The sequence below is a fragment of the Pholis gunnellus genome (assembly GCF_910591455.1).
Source record: "Pholis gunnellus genome assembly, chromosome: 16".
NCBI lineage: Eukaryota > Metazoa > Chordata > Actinopteri > Perciformes > Pholidae > Pholis > Pholis gunnellus.
Genome location: NC_136543.1, coordinates 7,565,044 through 7,583,399, shown reverse-complemented (window position 1 = coordinate 7,583,399; position 18,356 = coordinate 7,565,044). Strand labels below are relative to the sequence as shown.

Genomic DNA, 18,356 nt, shown 5'->3' with positions numbered 1-18,356 from the left:
CGGTTAACGGTGTGTTTGCTGGTATGCAGCAGTCAACTGTCAACCCGGCGGTGCGTGGTCCCAGCTGCTGCACCGTGTGTCAACATAACGTTACAGTATAAACACAGCACAGACAGGAGGCGGCACCGGGAGCACTTCAGCCTATAAATAAATAAAGTCTTCTCCATGAAGATGGCAATTCTTCTTTTCTACTGAAGCTATTAGTCCGCTAATCGATCCGTGTATTGATGTTAAAAGTCTTTTCAGTCTTGTCAGATGTGAGGAGTTGCTGCGTTTCTCGTTTTTTTAATCACTGTAAAATGATTTGGACTCTGGGTCACAAAAAAAATGTTAACTGAACATGTCAACTTGGGGATTGGGATAAATTGATGGACATTTGTCAGTATTTTTTTGCCAGTTTATAAACTAAATGATTAATTGATGAATGATTCATAAACTGCTCAATTATTTAAAAAAAATAATAGTTGCAGTGCTATATTCTATTCTTTGTTGTTGCATTTATCTTTTGTTAGATGTATAATACGATATATTATACTGTAGGTTGTGCTGTATTAGTCACGTATTATATTCCTTTAAGGCTGCAGCTGCTTATTGTCATAAGATGAATTTGTTCATGACTTTCTCAGACCAATTGACAAGTCTATAAAATAAGACAAAGCCAATCACAAGTCACCCAAGGTGCAAAGTGGTATCATTTCTTTAATTTGCTTGTTTTGTCTGATTAACAGTCCTACAAATAAAATCATCAATTTACAGTGACATAATTCAGAGAAAAGCAGTGAATCCTTACATTAGAGTAGCTGGAACCAACAAATGTTTTGTATTTTTGCTTAATAAGTGACTTAATCGATTAACAAAATTGGTGGTGATTAATTCTGTTTCAGCACTATATCCCTCACAGCTGTATTCTGCCCCATAACCAACAATTTGTCTACTATATTGAAACAGAGGTGTATATTTTATATTCCTGTCAACTTAATAGTGCACTTGTCATTTGTATCAGTTTATATTTCATTGGATTAGGCTATATTGTACTGTATTTCACATATTCTTCCATATTCAAGTAAATGTTTCCATTGAGGTTTAAGATTATTTAAGGAGACGGTGCAGAGGGCGGGGATCACAGGAGGCTTTAATATAAACGCTGAATCAGACTGGGTGGAAAAACAAAATATTCAGCAGTAAGAAATCATCGTACGAAGAGCCTTAACATGAAAGCATTACTTCATAACTCTGTGAATTCCCATCACTTTGACAATCACAGGCAGCTCAGCGGTGATTAGTTCATGACATCAAAGTCAGTCATTCAGAAAACCACTAAAGAGGGCAGTGCAGCGAGAAGGACACATCACCTCCACGTCTCGTCTGCAAACTGCACGGCGCTCTTGTGTGTAGCTTAAAAATGGTGACGATGTTGGGAAAGAGAACATAGACGTCCTCAGCAGGGATGAATAAAGTAAGAGTTGAAGCTGCAAGTTACGACTGTGATGCATGTAATGTATTTTATTTAAAAGCAGTCGTTGTGGAGGGAAAGGTCTGTGGTGAGAAGCGTCTCTTGGAAACAGTGAAGGAGGTAGAGTTGCTTGGCCCGTGTCTCAGATCGCCTGCCTCTCCTGTTGCTCTGTCCTGATGGAGCGAGCTTCTGGGGGTTCTGATGTGGGCGGGAGGCTGTTGTCGACACCGTCGAGGCTTTTTCGGCACACTGGGCAGGTATCATGCTGGGGGAGGGAGAAAAACGTATTCATCTGAAGGCAAAAAGTCAGTGGTAAAACAGCATCTACAGTACAACCTGAGACCACAATTGCACCTTGCAGTCGGATGCCTCCGCTAATGTCTATCCAAAATGCCATCAATTTATCCCATTAGACATTTGTGTGAAATTGTCAGAATTAGCATATGAATTATTTACTAAATAATTATTCACAAGAATGGACTGGATGGCCAACCCGAAAACACAAAGCCTCCGGCCATAGCTCTCTCAGGCTCAGAGGCACTAAAACATTTGGTAACAAAACATTGTCTCTGTGTTGTCGTCGCAACCCTCAATTCAGGTTGTGTGACACTTCAAACCTTCATGACAAATCTAACAGACCGTCAAACCCTGACCATCATCCACCCCTCGTCCTTACCAGCTCCAGCCAAGGCACTATACATTCACTGTGGAAGTAATGGAGGCAGGGTAGCTTCCTGACAGATTCACCTGATGAATACTCCTCCCTACAAACTGGACACTCCAGTCTGCAGTCTGAGGGAGACAAACAAGAAAAACAGACAGTATGAGAATGTGTGCGAGAGAAACAGATACAGAGAGAAGCAGACACAGAAAACCCATCATAACATGTTTGACACAGTGTAACACAGTGACACTTTTGTAATGCAGTCCTCTGTTATTTTATGTAGCTAACCCAATTAAATGATGTGTGAATTAAGATTTAGAAGCTTACATACCACTTTCATACCACTTTTACTACTTCACTAAGTACAAAACATTTATTAATTACTTACTATTACTGGTAACTAGGACAGAGAGGATGGATGTATTATAGGAGGACAGAATGAAAGTAGTGAAGAGGTAAATAAAAGATAGGAGAAGGAAAGGAAAGAAAGAGGGATGCAAGGAAAATTGAGAGGAGGCAAGGCAAAGTAGGAAGAGGAAAGGAAGGATGAGAGGAAGAAAAGAAATGTAAGAGGAAGTAAAGACAGACAGAGGAAAGGAAACATAAGAGGGGGGGAAGGATCGATGGGAGGGTGAAAGGAAAGAAAAAGGGATGCAAGGAAAGGAAAAGTGAGGAGGAAAGTAAAGATAAGAAGAAGTAAGCAGAGATAGGAAAATAAACGATGTAGAAGAATAGGAGAGGGGGAAAGAAAGCTGGGATGAGGAAATGAGGAATGGGAAGACAAGATAAGAGGAGGGAAGGAGAAGCAGGAGGAGATAAAGAGAGCTTAGAGACAGGACGAGAAAAGCACATACAAGGGGGAAAAGAGTGAAGGAAAGCCATCATGGGAAAAGGAAAAGAGAGATAAGAGGAAAAAAGGAAAGATGGAGGGAAGGAAGAAAGAGAAGGAAAAAAAGAGGAGGGAAAGAGATGCCATGCTGAGTTGTTACCTGTCTGTTCTTGAGAGATACAAACTGTTGGCAGGGATGAGATCATCTCCTTTTCAGCAGGGGGTGGACCTGTGCACTCCAACTGTCCTAACAACTAGGTGTGGAAAGTAAGGAGACATAGGAGACATGAGCGGCAGAGAGGGGAAACGAAGGCAACAGAGTTCTAATGGAATGGATAAAAGAATAAGAAATGAACAGTTTGTAACTTAATAATAACAGACTTTGGGGGTTTTGTGTTTCATTATAAAAGGTTGATCGAGATGGAAGTAAAAGAAGAAGAAGGAGGAGAAGGAGGAGGAAACCAGGCTAAAACTAAACACAAAGCTTAGAAATCCCCACCTCTGATACCACTGACCTCTGTGATGACAGAGTCCAGACCTCCCTGGCCCCACGCATAATCCCCGGGGTTTGAGTGCAACTGTAGCATGCTGGTTCTGAGACACACAGAAAGAGAGCAAAGGAGAGGGAGGGGGTGTTGTCATCACACAACGCTAGATGAAATCAAAAGTAAATGATGTGAATCGGAAATTAAAAAGCGCTTACAGTGCAGCTGGTGCAGCACCGGGGTTTCCGTTGTTGGCAAACAGGCCGGCCAAGAACTGCTGCACAATCCTTGAAGGGGCGAAAACAGACAGCAGAGATGTCTGCCTTATTGTGCTTTGAAAACACACACGTTACTGTATTTACAGCAGTTTAAATTCATGCCAGGCCTTCATACTTTTACTTGGAGTTGGTAAATAATATATAATATATATATATATATATATATTAGTCTGATACTGATACTGCATGACTGCACCAAATGCAGAGTAATGATTTTACATAGAGATCCAGCCGTTAGTATGGAAGCTTACTGAAGCTTTACCGACTACAATCACCTTTTGAAGCAAATCAATCACATAAGGAAGTGCTTACATTACAAAAAAGAATGTGCAAACTTGTCGAAACTTATGAACATGTACTATGAAATAAAGGAAAAATATAAAGGAATATCTGTGCAAAAACACAGCATGTTGTATGTGTTTAAGCTGTATATGTTGGTGGTTCGTCATGTCTATGCCTTTATTTCCTTGTACTGCAAATGACAAGACATAAATAGAACAAAGTATTTTTTGCACGGTCAGAGTTCAGTACACACTGGTGATGGTTGTGTGTACCATGTCCACACACCCTTCCACTGCAGGCCTTTGCTCAGGCCTGGGCGACCTCTCTTGCTCAGGCTGGGGAGGAGACTCTGGTTCTCCGGCCTCAGCGGCGCCCGGCGACACTGGGGAAGGCCGGCTCTGACCCGCAGATACCTGCTCGCTGTCATCTGGGTCGGACTCTGAAGACGGCGGATGCGACAGCAGAGCAGAGCGCTCCATGAACAGCAGCTGCCATAACTTGGGAGAGAGACCAAGTACTATGTCAAACAGAGCTTCAGAATAAGAGGAGTGGACGTTTTAAAATGCCATATGTAGGGACATACCTCTGAGAACAACGAGTTGGAATCTTCACTGGCCACCGAAGTGCTGTTCTGCAGAAGACTAGGCAGAAAAATATTAATAGGTTTTAATATCTGTGGTGTGAAATTAAAAACATAACTCTTGAGAGCCTGACACTGCCGCTACAGTGACCATCATGCATTTTAATGCTTAGGAGCATGCTTTAAAACATTTTATAAACTTTATGATATAAAGCACAGTAAATATAAACACCAAAACGGAGCTGTACCTGGAGTCTTCTGTCACCTCCTCAATGAAGTCAGAGTCACATCTGGGGCAGACGAAATCCTGGTGAAAAGAAAAAAAACATGCACTACAAGACCAAAAGAATGCAGCAACTCCAACTTCTGAGTTCAATACAAAACTATGATGATTAATCCGATGCTATAACCGCCTACATTCTTCTAGTAAAGCTTTTGACCTGCACTGTAATGAATTGCTGTAAATTTACGGTGGATTTACAACAGTATCTTACAGTATTTCATAATGCCTGTAACATACAGGTAAATATTCATCCTTCCCATGTATATTAACAGTTAGTTAACCATAGCTGCAGATAACTGTATTTTATCAGCATACAGTATTTTCTGTGAAGTTCAGTGAGTCACTATAATATTATCTGTCTTACAAAGTCAGCGGTATGAATGATTGAGGACAATTAATAAACTTCAGCAATATTGTATTGTATATGAGTTCTTGTGTTTTCTACTTTTTTGTTATTGTTGTGGGGAATTATATGCAAAAGTAGCAGATTTTATTACCCATTGTAAATAAACGGTAACATACTTGTATATACTGTAGAATTACCTTAAAGCCCAGTTATTCTACTATCAAATACTGTCATCCAATATACGATAAGATACTGTTAAAATAAATTACAATAGCTGCACCGTAAAATAACAGTAAATTACTGGCGTCTCTGCTGCCAGTATTTTACTGTTATTTTACGATGAAATAGTTTAGAGTGTGGCTGCAGACGTTTGCTTTTATTCTACCACAAGAGCATTGGTGAGGTCGCCCACAGTAGGAGCTCCAGTCAATTTCTGCAACAAGGTTGCAAGTCAGAATCAAACCAGGTACATTGAATTTGTATGGTATCTTAACCACTGGGCCACCAGGATGTACACACACACACAAAAAAGAGGCATTCCTGTGGGTTAGTGGTGAGGCACGATGTTATTGCAATTTCCCCGGTTTGATTCCGGCTGGGGACCTGTTACATATCATCCCTTTTATCCTATGCCAAAAAAACAAGCTTTAAAGAATAGAATACACATTTATCTGCATATTGGTGTCCACATGTTTTGGGAACATATTGGCCTAGAGCAGATTAATCTCTCATTCACACCCACACACACTCGTGCGCGTGTGTTCCATCATGACAACATGCGTGCTTATTCGTGCCACTAAAAGTGGCAGCTGCACAACAAATGGGCACCAACAGCGGCTTTCACAGCGCGCTCCGGATCGAGCAAGCAGGAGAAATGAATCTCCAGGTTAACGACTCATCTTTCAGTTGGGCTTTGCCGATACAATAAGCGGACATAATAAATCGGGCTGCAGGGGTTAAAGGCACATTTGCAGTTTTAGGCTCTACTTTTAGGAAGTCCTGCAAGCGCTGCTGGCGCATGTCACCCAACCAGCCCCTCCTACATCTCACACGCGCAGTTGACAGAAGACAACTGGACACAGATCGTCGCCAACAGTGGTGCTTCTAAATATGGCAACGTGAATCACCAGATTTTATTCTCTCTCTCTCCAACTCGTGTAAGATCTTGGCGCATATGCTTTACGCAAAGAAACACCAACAAGAAGGCTGTCATACGTGTGCTTTTGTGGTCCCACTATTTTAAATTCGAGAGCAAAGTGAAATGTATCACTTCACACAAGTTTATAAAAAGAAAGCGCTGTCAACGTCTTAAGACGTCCCTCCACGTCCGCATGGGTGATTTCCGGCTCCACGAGGTGAATTAAAAACACGCTTCAAAGTGACTCACCGGGAGTTTGGGATTTGTTTCACTTTTACAGCAGTGACAGAAAAACCGGTGTTGTGGTGTGTCCGCAGCCTCCGCCATCTTCACGGTGACGCCCAGTGCCTGACGTCGGCGAGGCAGTCCATAAAGGTCTCCGACGGGTCAGAGCAGTCACCGGACGGTTTGGTGCCCGTGACATATGTCAGAAAACCGGCACATTAATACCATTAAAAGAGCAGGCAACACTATCACTCCTCACAGTGTCATTTTTAATAAATAAAGTTTATACAGGGTAAAAAAAACAACACACATTAACCCGCAGCTTCATGATCAGATTTGCTTCGGTCACCGCTTCAAAGATCAAGTTGCTAAAAGAAGCCAAGAGCTCAAAAAGCAACAAGTTGGATCACGGATGCAGTTTCCTTGGAGGATGGTGGGTGTCGCCAGAGACTAAAAAACGTTCAAGTGGGATCCTCTTTTTTTTTTTTTTAAAGACAAACTTGGTTACGAGCAGCACAATCCAAGTTATAAAATGTAATTTAACGACATTACAGGATACTGAACTTAATGAGGTTTGACTCATTTAAAACATTAAAAACATCAAAATACATATCCTGTTACTTAACTTGACAATGAGATACAGCAATAATAACTGTGTACGCATGACAATATATTTTTTATTAAAACCAAGACAGTGACGTGTAATAATCATAAGAACCACAAGCAGCACCAACAGAACAGTGACAGATATATTGTAACAGAAACACATATTCTTTACAGTATGAGAGGTTTTGGCAAATAGGTAAAGAGGCATTCTCATTTGGAGTGATGATAACAAAACGTGTTAGTTTGCGCTAAAGCAACAAAATATTAGCGTTGAGCCACTCAGTTATGGGTCGAATGTTAGAATGGCAACATTTTCAGTGTTCAACTCAAACACTGGCTCTTTGTAAACTCATCCAGGTCATTTAAAAATGGGAACTATCCAGACCAGAACTTTCCTACTTGGCACACAGCTCGTCTTGTTATTAAAAAAGAAAGAAAAAAAAAAAGTAGCATTTTCCATGCATTCACTGATACCGGTAACGAGTGCGCTACGTTTCAAACAGCTTCAGCATGTTATTGTTTTCACACCATCTTTCTGTTTCCTGAATCAACACTTATGATTTAGTTGACTCCCGGTTTGGCAATGTAGCTAACTTGACCTGTACATCGATAGAAATTACAAAACCCCACCTCTGTCTCATGCACATGGCCTGATGTTCAGTTGCTCAAGGGGTTACTATACAGACAAATCCCCCCCCCCCCACCCCGCCCCAATCAAATTCTAATCACCTCTGGGGAAATAAATACCTAAACAGATCCTCTATCAAGAGGAATGAGCCCTCCTTCACGTCTTACCCTCCCAACCCCTCTCGTCCCTCTCGTCCCTCTCTACCGAGGCGCGGTGAAGGCCCCCTGGGCAGCGCTGGTGGCGGCGCTGGTGGCTGCGGTGGTGGCGGCCTGGCGTACGGCCTGATTGGACATGACTCCGGTGGCAAACTCGGCCTGGGCCTTCTGAAAGCTGGCATCGGTCTGCCTGTACAGGCTGTGGACCTAGAGGAGGGGAAGAGCAGAGCGCGCTGACACCCGATACATGCAGCAATTCATCCTCATGCCATGCACATTGTGAGGGTGAATATGATACGCAGAACCCGATATCGGGGCCTATTCTTCGGACCGTTTGTTATCTACCGACTGCTTCACGGTAGGTGGACCACCTGGGCTCTCAGCGGGTGCGAGTATTTCCACAGAGCAGGTGGAAAGTGCGAACACAGCATGACCATTTTGATTTCACTTTCTTCCCTTTGACTTCTTTCCAGAAATGTGACCCACTCATGTCACAGTATCTCCAGACAGTTCATTAGTGTACATTCGTATTCAAGTCGACTTAGACCTACGTGTCCTTTCCCTTATTAATTGGATTTAAATGAGTACTTTACTGGGACTAACAATTATAGTTATTTTTCTGCCTTTTGTGTGCGATTGCCTGCATTTCAAATTTGACTATTTATTAAATCTCGGTTATAATCTGATACTTCAGGTATAGAGGTTGTTGTTAGTTGAAAGAAAATTGACCTAATCTACCATGGAAACTAGCCTGGCCCAGGTGTACCTTCCAAAGTCCACGCTACCATACTATTTATTATGCCATAATAGGATTTGGTATGTCCCAATACATAGTATGGCAAATGCAGTGTACCAAGAATACCAGGATGTACTACTGCATGCGGTCACATTTTGCAGTATGCAAGGAAAGCATGTTCTGGCTATAATAACACCTGGATGTGCCAGCAGGAGTACTCTGACAGAATCCAGGATGCTTTAGCATGTATATACCTCGTCAAGGTTTCTTTTTATTCTCAAGTTACATCGTAGTTAGCTGGTAAAATAAAATAAAAGATATGATGGCGAATCATGTTGAAGAAGCTAAATTCTGCAGTTATCCTCTGAAGCGAGTGGCTGAGATGTTCGGGATTTCAGACACATCTGCCGTCAGATGATCAGAAAGCTGGATATGTTCATGATCACGTGTGTAGGGACGTGTATAACCAGATTTCATGTTCCATGAAAATGCCACATCCTGAGTTAGATACAGGGGAAAGTGTGACTGACACCATGGCAGAAATACAACCCTAATCTGAGTCACTACCTGTAAAAATGTTCCCTGCACGTAAACAAAAATGATTCAGTTTTCACCTTCTTCAGCATGACGAACCCCATGGCGGCTTGGGCAGTAAAGAGGACGGCGTTCATCATCATGATCGCACCGACGGGGACGCTGGATTTCAGAGCAGCCAGGCTCACGATCCACCCGCTGAGGGGAAGAGACAGGGGAGACATAAACGGAGGAAAGAACCATGTATCTGTCTTGAGCGGTGGTTTTGTTTATTAGTCATACCTGAAACCCCATCCAGGGATACCAATCGTCATGATGACCGAGACGACCACTTGGGCAAAGAAAACGAAGAAGAAGACAAAGAAATTGAAGGAGCTGTCACTCCTACAGGGGAGAGAAAAACATCGTAAGTGAGCATAATGAAGCAACAGCTCAATGCCACGTATGCTTTACGCAGCCGGCGAGCAAACGGGCCAGCGCGTTTTACGGTCGATGGGCTTTTTCATTCAAGTGACGCAACACACCTGAAGGCTTTGTACACAGGACGGTACCAGCAGAGGAAGGAGCAGGGGGTGAAGAGGAGGGCCCACAGGATGGCCAGGCCCAGGCCAACACCACCCGTGGTGTCCACGCAGAACATGGCCAGGGAGGAGACGAGGTTGAGGAGCAGCGCGCAAGTGCAGACTGGACATTGACGAGATCGGATAAAAAGGGAGACAAAAAGGATGAACGGGAGCGGTTGGGAGAAGAATGAACAGCAGTGCAAGCTGAGTGTAGGGATCGACTCTTTGTTGCTGTATTACAGAGCGGTGGACTAGAACACACAGCCAACGCTCCCCTCCCCTCTCTACAGTAGGGGCCAACTTGTCAGGACTTTGGCTGATGCAACATGACGCGATTTATTACCTTCTTTTTTCCTGCTGCGAGGTTTGGAGTTGGCTCTTTTGGTATTCCCTCGGCCCAGGGCTTAATTCATTTTTTATGCTCGCCCACTCTCTTCTCTTATGCGGTGACTTTCTGCCTCACTTTCTCGCCCTTTCTGTCATTTTTCATAATCAGTATCAAGGTTCATTTCATGCAATAAACCGGATTTAAACCATGCAAACATGCATGGGACACAGACCCCTGTAACGTTTTTTCCCCCAGTGTGCGTGCTGACGCCTGACGCTTTGGGTCGTTCAATAAGAACAACTTAGTTACTTCCAACAATTGGAAATGGTTGCTGTGTGCAGTAGGTGAAGACCACCTTTACCTTTTGGCAGCCCCTGATTTCAGTTGGTTCCTCAATCTGGCAGTTAAGTGTCAGAGTCTTTGTGCAAACATTCCAGCTCTTACTCCAGACAGTACAGAAGGAATCCCACAGACATGAGTGCAGGAGTTAGTGACATCTGGTGGTGAGGTCGCAGATTGCATCCACCTGAATAACCCTCCGATCTCCCCTACTTTTCTGTCCTTCAGACAGCATAAAAAAGCAAAAGGCTCTCTCTAGAGCCAGTGTTTGTCTGTTATGGGCTACTTTAAGAATCCTTCACACAGATCCCTTAAGTGATTCGGTTACATTACCACCACCTTCCACTGATACATCTTAAGCGTCAACAGATGGAGGTTTTAAGGTTTCACTCCAATCACAGCAACAACCATGCTACGTTATAACACTGATGTTGCCAAAACAATAATGGGAATTCACACGTCAGCGCGTAGTAAGAGTTACAGGAACTCACACATCCAGAAGTAGTACATGAAGGTGACGGTGCGCTGGAAGTGCTGCGTGATCTCCACATTGATGTCCTGGTAGAAGCAGGGGCCCACGGGGCAGAATGAAGGCAACGGGGGCCAGTTATTCTGACGAGCTGATAAAGAGAAGAGTGGAGGGAAAACGTCACCCGCGGCGATGTCTTATGAAATCATTAAATCCATAAAACATTCAGGTATCTCAGATATTTATATCGCCTCCTATCCTCCATCTCTTACAGGCTCCAGGTCCCAGGCTGTGTGACTCGAGCTCCCTCTCTCTTCTCTCCAGCTCCTGGGCTTTCTTCTCCAGCTCCTCCTGCTTCCTCAGGAGCTCGGCTGTGGTAGCATTCACCGCAGTCTAACGCAGCAAGACACGAAGTATCAGAAATGCAAGTCAAGTTTAAAAGAGAGAGGGTTGTGTGCGCGTCATGAATAATGAAATGGATTATATGAAAGACCTGTTATCATAAGAGATCCAGAGAGGATTTCATCTGAATAAATCGATATTGGCATCTAGCGCACAAGTGTACAATCCCATTTTTGCAGCTGAATGCGCTGATATTATAAATCAGATGGTAATCACTCGTCTTAAGTGCAGCATGCAACAAGTGTCTCTGCATTGCAGCACGTTTACCTGCGAGGTATAGGAGCCATAGTTGCGAGGCTCAGTGGGTGTTGTCCTACTGGGTGGGGTCTGTGCAGGCACAGATGGAGCAGAGGGAGAGGTGGCTTCATACGGAGGAGGAGGCTGGGAAAAAAAAAGAAACAGACATCAGTTTGACCTCATCCAAAAAAAAGTACGTGCACCATTTTCCACATTGAAACTAGCTTTTTTTTTTTTTTTTTTATCCATTGAATATTAATACATTCACATAAAACAACATTATACTGAAGCTATAATAATGTGGCATGACAAGGATAATGCCAAAAGGAGAATTTTATGAAATGACATAACATTTACAGATGTGCGTGTGAGCTTCGTTCACTCTAGAAGCTACATTTTTATTCTAATACAAGTGATAAAAACAGAATAATGTCATCAGTCATTGTGGGCTGCTTGTGGTCATGCGCTCGGTCTGAGATTAAAGGGATCTGCAACTAAAACTAGACTCCTTCAGTTTCGACGTCCAAGTTTAGTTCCTGTTGACCAGCTGACAGGAAGTACCAAGGACCCAAGCCGTTTCGTAGCAACAAAAACACTAAACTCTTTAACATGCAACTGAGGTGTGAGTCACATGGCAATGCGTATATTTCGGTCTTAATGTAGTAATAATGAAGTACGTTTGTGTCCAGTCCAGTCCAGTCCTCGTTAAGGCTGGATAAGTAAACGACTGATTGCAGCCTCACTGTGTGTCCAGCAAACACACATTTTATGTGCGTTGATCTATTGAACCACTAAAGCACAGTTTCCGCTGACATATTAAGGAGGGCGCAGCAGTTTTATTACCCACTCTTTCTCTAGTCTGGCTCCAGATCACTGAACTGACACCATCATGTGTGATTTGATCATTAATTCAGATAAAATGAATGTAGGAAGTGAAACTAAATGGCAGTTCAGTCTGATCCGCAGGCTATAGCAGGCACAAATGCAGTCAGTTAATTTAATGACTTATTCATGTTTTACATTTAAAAAAAGCCTTTTCATCACAATTTGTTTCAAATGCTCTAATTCACTTTTAATGGATGAGTTTATGCATTAGTTTATACAACAGATAACCTCCCTTAGATTGCAGTCATTTCAGGGAGCAGACTGAAATAAACTGTAGACATAATAAACATCTGACGAGTAGAAACACATTAAACTAATTTCACACTTATACGTTTGTAACAAATCGTAAACGGGGCATTTCAGACAAACATAACTGGATTAAACGAATGATATGGGACTGTGTGTGATGCTGAATGTCAAGTATACATATCCCCTATTATCCCCTATAATATATCTATATACCCCATAATATGTTGTAGTAGTACTCACCCCAGTAGTATTATCAAAAGGGTTGTACAGGTCCAGTGTTGCATATCCTGTGTTGCTGCTGTGTTGAGTCACTGCAGGGTCCTAGCAGACAAAAACAAAGGCGAACACATTGCTGTTAAAATGATCACAGTGACACATTCCACTGTCTGCTGACACGTTAATCCACGTTTAACAAACCCGAGAGGCTTCTACTGATGCATTCATTGTGAAGAAAGAGCCACAAGTGGGCAACGATGAAGGAGGGCACAAAGGCCCAGAAACAGAAACAAGCCACACACGTCACATGAGCAACAACACGCCCGCTGTTACACGGATGTCGGCTGCATCAATGGCTTCCATCCATCAAACACGCCGTGACGGGCTGCACGGACACAGGCTGGTGTTAAGATTAATATTTCATTTCACCCACTTGGAAAGGGTTGTGGTCGTCCGTCGGCTCGGGGAAGCTTGTGTATTTTGACATGTCGACGGCGGGTTGTGTTGGGGGGAGGAAAGAGAGCTAACGTCAACTAGCCACCACTTGCTGCTAATGCTAGCGTGAGTCACGGAGAGGAGGACAAAAAACGAGCAGCTGTCTGTGTACCAGCTGATGAACCGCTGCGTCTGTTTCTAAATGTAAAGGGCGGGCGGGGTAGTCGTGTTATCCTGTCAACTAGCTACCCGCCCCTCCGGTGGGCATCTCCCGTTAGATGGCAGGTGAACACGATGTACGGACAGGTTGACGGTTGTCTGCCCCGTTTCTTTGTTTGTTCCCCCCAGTTCAGTCCTGTCTATCAGGAATCTGGGTTAACAGCCGCACCGAGTCGCAGGGATAAGCGCCACAGATCCGTTATTTGTCTCCCGCAGAGAATAATAGCCGTGGTACAGGAAGTAGACAGCCAAAGACTCGGTCATGTGACTGCTGCTGCGGCAGAGAGAGAGCGAGAACACGTGGGAGCACGAGGGGGCGTGGCGTGACATGGCTGTGCATGTGCGCTGCCCCTGTGGCGCTGCCAACAATTAAATAACAACACAAATGCAAGGCAAGGCAAGTTTATTTGTATAGCACATTTAAGAACAAGGCAATTCAAAGTGCTTCACATAAAAACATTTAATGACTGTTTTTAATATTTCAATCAATGTTTTTAATTGTTTTTAAATCTCCTTTTCTTTTGCCTTATGTTTTGATGTGTTTAAACACTATAAAGCAGTGTAGGAAATAAAATACAGGAGTAGTAAAATGCAGAAATTGATTAATATCCTTGAATCTGGTTAAATTAAAGGCAGCAAACAGAAACGTCTTCAGTCTTGATTTAAAGGAGCTGAGGGTCTCAGCAGACCTGCAGCTTTCTGGGACTTTGTTCCAGATGTGTGGAGCAGAAAAACTGAACGCTGCTTGCATGTTTTGTTCTGACTCTGGGAACAGAAAGTAGACCTAAGGGGTCGGGATGGTTCATAAGGCAGCAGCAGATCAGAGATGTATTTTGGCCCTAAACCATTCAGTGCTTTATAACCAACAGCTGCATTTTAAAGTCAATTCTTTGTTGGACAAGAAGCCAGTGTAGCCAATGTATGATAATAGATTTAAACAACGCACAAATCCAAAACTGTAATAATATAAATATGCCAGATGTTAAAGAATAAAAGGTTTAGACAATTATCTTTTATCTCTACAATGTAAATTACCTTAAAGGAGACATTTCTAGGTTCATACCAAGGAACCTATAAAAGATGGATTGTCATTGCATCACTGAACTCCCATTAGTGCCAAGCCAATAGTATTCTACATGAATTTGATTGTAATAGAGCATCTTTGTTATCAATAACTAACCTACTATCAAACTGTTATTTGAGCTCTCTCAATGATATTTCATATTATTGCCAGGAGGTGTGGCTAATATACATATTTGATATGCCTCTTTAAATCTGGGCCGTTATAGCCTTTATATCTCTACTTTTTGGCATTTGCACATTGTTTAGCCAACGTTAGCCGACAACAGTTCTGCAGAGAAGGCCTACATTCATTTGGAGATAAAACCGTTACGTTTGGTGAGAAATAATCCTTGAGAAGGTGTAAAAGAAGCAGACAGGGAGCTGTGGTGTTGGCGAATGATCAAGTTTGAATGCCGTGTTTGAATATCATATCTTTAATAAAAGTACCCAAAACGTTTTGTTAGGCTGAACGCACCCAAAGAGCACCTGAGTGGACACACATCCCTTTATTACTAGCGCTGTCTGCTGAAACCCTCCATCATCCTAATTTGCGCTCCACAGCATTTAGCTTTAAGCTAAAGACAGGCTGTCTGTTTGATCTCGGTCTATGGTTTCTGCCTGGTGTTTTATAACTGTTGGTTAATATTCATGTTTGGCTGTTATAAAAAGATACCTCCCTCCTCTTCCAGTAGATGTCCCTCTTGTGTCTTGACAGAATCATTTCCCCTCACTTCTGTGGGCTCAGAATCTCAGAAGGAAGGTGAGATTTAAACCTCAGGGAAATGTTCAGGTGCAGCAAAAGAAACATTCATCCTATTTTTTGTAGGGTTTTTTTTTATTATTACATTGAACACATTCAAAATTCATCTCAAATAATTTGTTTTTGCTTCGAATAATGTTAATTTCCTGGAATTTGTTAAATGTGAGTTTTTTTTGTCTCTTTTTTTGTGCCGGCTTGTATGAAGTGTGCATGCTCAAAGGGCCTTTTCATAGGTTTGTCTTTGTACTTCTCATATACCCTTGCAGTCACATGTTAGGCTTACACCTTTAGTTTATACACACTTCATGGCCTCATGCCCTTGAACAATCCAGCCTAGTCTCTCTTCATTCTCTTCTCCTACAAGTCACATGGGGTCACATGGGTGAGAGCAGTCATATGATTCCATTACATACACGTAGGTCACGCTCGCATACAGTACTCACACACTCCATGTTCATACTGTACATGCCCTGTTTCTGGATCCTCCTGTTATTTATGAACATATCTTCACACACATGAACGATCTGTTCATGCAGGCGCACACTAACTAACAATAAATATATATATGTGGATAGGTTTTGGCGTGATGGATATCATCATGGAGTCAGGACCGCCTTAAAGGGTGAGAAGATAAAGGCTTAGCGTCCAGTATTCTTTAACTTCCCATTTGCTCTGTGGTCAGAAAAATCCTCTTGCTCCATGATGTTTACACTAAGTGAAATATTAAAACCCAGGGCTGCATGTTTTTATGGCTGTTATCTTATTAAATTCAAGCAATAAAAAAAGATGAATCGAGAAAATACGACTGATTGAAGAAAAGAATCCTTAGTCACAGCCCTATAATGACCATAGAACAGGTCAGATTGGTAACTGGAGGCCAAACTTCTGATTTGGACTGAAAGTGTACGTCATAGATCAATGCAACCGTTGAGACGAACTGATCTTTTTGTGGAGAATCAGGAGGAAACAGAGCTCATATGTAGTTGCTGAGGTGGAAATGGATGTGGCATGGACAGCAAGCAATGAGCGTCCATTTTTACAGCACAAATCAGTGACGAAAGCTTCTTCAGCTGAACTGCGTGAGCATGTTATCCGTGCTTGTGTCGTCCGCCTGAACCAGCTTCCATCGTTTGTCGTCTGTGTTTGTCAGCTGATTCCTGTGACTCATCGTTTCCTCTAATTGCCACGTTGTGATTGGTCCAGATGGCTCCGATTCAAAGGCTGGACTCGGGTGCCTCCCTGTCCTAAAACCACAGCATTCCAGCAATGCAGGGCTCCATGACATCACTGCCTGAGGAATGAACTGTGTGTGTGGAAAGTGACCCGGCTAACTAGGAGGGACTGGGTGGTTTAGACTGCTGAGGCCATTTCAACCATCAGTCAAAGGGGTCATTTAGACAGAATCAGCCAACTCGTTTATTTGGTGTGTGTGCGTGTGTGTGTGTGTGTGTGTGTGTGTGTGTGTGTGTGTGTGTGTGTGTGTGTGCGCAATGCCATTTTTCTTTTGGAGCAAATAGAACCTTCCATCCCTTCCAGAGTGCAGTTAAGGCCCTGTGGTTTTGTTGCTTTCCTACTTTCTGCCGAGGAGAAATAAAAGCACATACATGACGAGTGGAGTTGTGTAAGCCATGCATACTTTCTATTACAATTCCCATCTAAACTTCTCACATGGTTTCATTCAAATAACCGTTTGAATTGTGCAATATTTCACCAAAAAAATCAAAGATTTGAGAGAAGTCCTAAATCATCAAGCAATTTTGTGTTGCAGATCTTTATTTTCCTTCTTTCCTGCCCCACTAATCATCTCCCGACACCTTGCGATCCCCTGGGAGGAGGCCCGACCCCTAATGTATGTAAAGTAGTTCAAACCAGTTACACCCCAACCTGATACAATGACGCATCATGCATCAGTGTCAACAATCTGATAATTACATATATAGTGCTTTTAAGAAAAATGTCTGACATTCAATGACAATGGAGTATTTTGTACACGTGGTGTTGATACTTTTACTTCAGTAAAGGTTCTGAATACCTCTACACACATAAACCCACGGAGGTTATTGAGAACATTCATCTCAGGCCCAGTCCTCCCACTGCTTGCTCAGCGCTGTGTGTAAACTGGGAAGCACTTCAGAGGGTCGCTTGTCTTCACACTGTTTGAAAACCTGGAAAAACCATCACTGCCTGTGAACCGCAGCAGTTCTCTCCTCAGGAAGGGCCTGTGAGAACCCGAAGGACCATTTTTCACAGCTTGGTGAAGTCCACCTCGGACTGAAACAGCAGTTGAGTTTTGGTTGAGTAAAAGAACGATTTTAGGGAATTACATTTTCAGCTACACATTTCAACACCGTTTGCATATTTTTGTGTGCATCCATTATGCTAAAAAAGTGGGTTTTGAGAGGGAGAAGCTGGAAATCTCCATGCACAGTGCAAGGAGAAGCCACTTAGCACTTTGTACCTGGGTGCAAAGCCAAAGCAAAAGGGGTGGGGGATTTTTTTTATTGAGCTCACTCTATAAGTAGGTACAGCTGGAGAGGGGAACATACAACCTCTCCTGATGCTATGAAATAACTTTCTCATGACCACCCTCTCTCTGGCCTTAACTCGTTTTCCTTTCCACTCCCTGTTTCCCTCTTGTCTGTGCCAAATGTCCCTCAAAGCAAAGTTTATAAAATATGCATTGTCTTTAGGAGTTTTTGAAACTAATTGAATCCATACTGTAGTGGGCTACGATGACACAAGAGCACACAGAGGACAATGTCGATTGCAAGTGGAAAAATAGAGGGGGGGGGGGGGGGATAACCCCGGAGAATATGAATGGCAGGCAGTGATGGAAAGTGATATGCAGACGGACGACAAGGGAATGGGAGGTGCAGTGAGGAGGCAACGTAAAGAGTGAGTGTTTGAGAAGGAATCATCAAACAGGGAGTTCATATAAAACAATTTATTAACACGTTGAAAAAAGATGAC

The 18,356-nt window shown here is 42.8% G+C and overlaps 2 protein-coding genes across 2 annotated transcripts; both read right to left on the bottom strand.

Annotated features, from left to right (window-relative positions):
- Nucleotides 1-681: 681 nt before the first annotated feature.
- rnf115b (ring finger protein 115b) lies at nucleotides 682-6,668 on the bottom strand. Its single transcript, XM_079175681.1, has 9 exons — nucleotides 6,588-6,668; nucleotides 4,820-4,878; nucleotides 4,575-4,632; nucleotides 4,277-4,488; nucleotides 3,650-3,718; nucleotides 3,462-3,540; nucleotides 3,107-3,200; nucleotides 2,130-2,245; nucleotides 682-1,718 (listed from the first exon to the last, which is right to left on the bottom strand). The coding sequence occupies exons 1-9, from the start codon at nucleotides 6,663-6,665 to the stop codon at nucleotides 1,596-1,598; spliced, it is 888 nt and encodes a 295-aa protein (XP_079031807.1). The 5' UTR covers nucleotides 6,666-6,668; the 3' UTR covers nucleotides 682-1,595.
- Nucleotides 6,669-7,986: 1,318 nt separating this feature from the next.
- Nucleotides 7,987-13,763, bottom strand: scamp3 (secretory carrier membrane protein 3). The gene is made up of 9 exons (XM_079176069.1): nucleotides 13,344-13,763; nucleotides 12,935-13,015; nucleotides 11,591-11,704; nucleotides 11,194-11,314; nucleotides 10,944-11,072; nucleotides 9,747-9,906; nucleotides 9,505-9,606; nucleotides 9,303-9,420; nucleotides 7,987-8,159 (listed from the first exon to the last, which is right to left on the bottom strand). The coding sequence occupies exons 1-9, from the start codon at nucleotides 13,395-13,397 to the stop codon at nucleotides 7,998-8,000; spliced, it is 1,041 nt and encodes a 346-aa protein (XP_079032195.1). The 5' UTR covers nucleotides 13,398-13,763; the 3' UTR covers nucleotides 7,987-7,997.
- Nucleotides 13,764-18,356: the final 4,593 nt, after the last annotated feature.

Coding starts and splice junctions, on each gene's coding strand:
- scamp3 (XM_079176069.1), bottom strand. CDS start 13,397: ATGTCAAAATACACAAGCTTCCCCGAGCCGACGGACGACCACAACCCT. Junction 11,705..12,934: donor CTTTTGATAATACTACTGGG/GTGAGTACTACT, acceptor TTTTTTTCCCAG/CCTCCTCCTCCGTATGAAGC. Junction 9,607..9,746: donor CCTGTGTACAAAGCCTTCAG/GTGTGTTGCGTC, acceptor TCTCCCCTGTAG/GAGTGACAGCTCCTTCAATT.
- rnf115b (XM_079175681.1), bottom strand. CDS start 6,665: ATGGCGGAGGCTGCGGACACACCACAACACCGGTTTTTCTGTCACTGC. Junction 4,879..6,587: donor AAACAAATCCCAAACTCCCG/GTGAGTCACTTT, acceptor TCTTTTCACCAG/GATTTCGTCTGCCCCAGATG. Junction 3,719..4,276: donor CAAAGGCCTGCAGTGGAAGG/GTGTGTGGACAT, acceptor CGCCCCTTCAAG/GATTGTGCAGCAGTTCTTGG.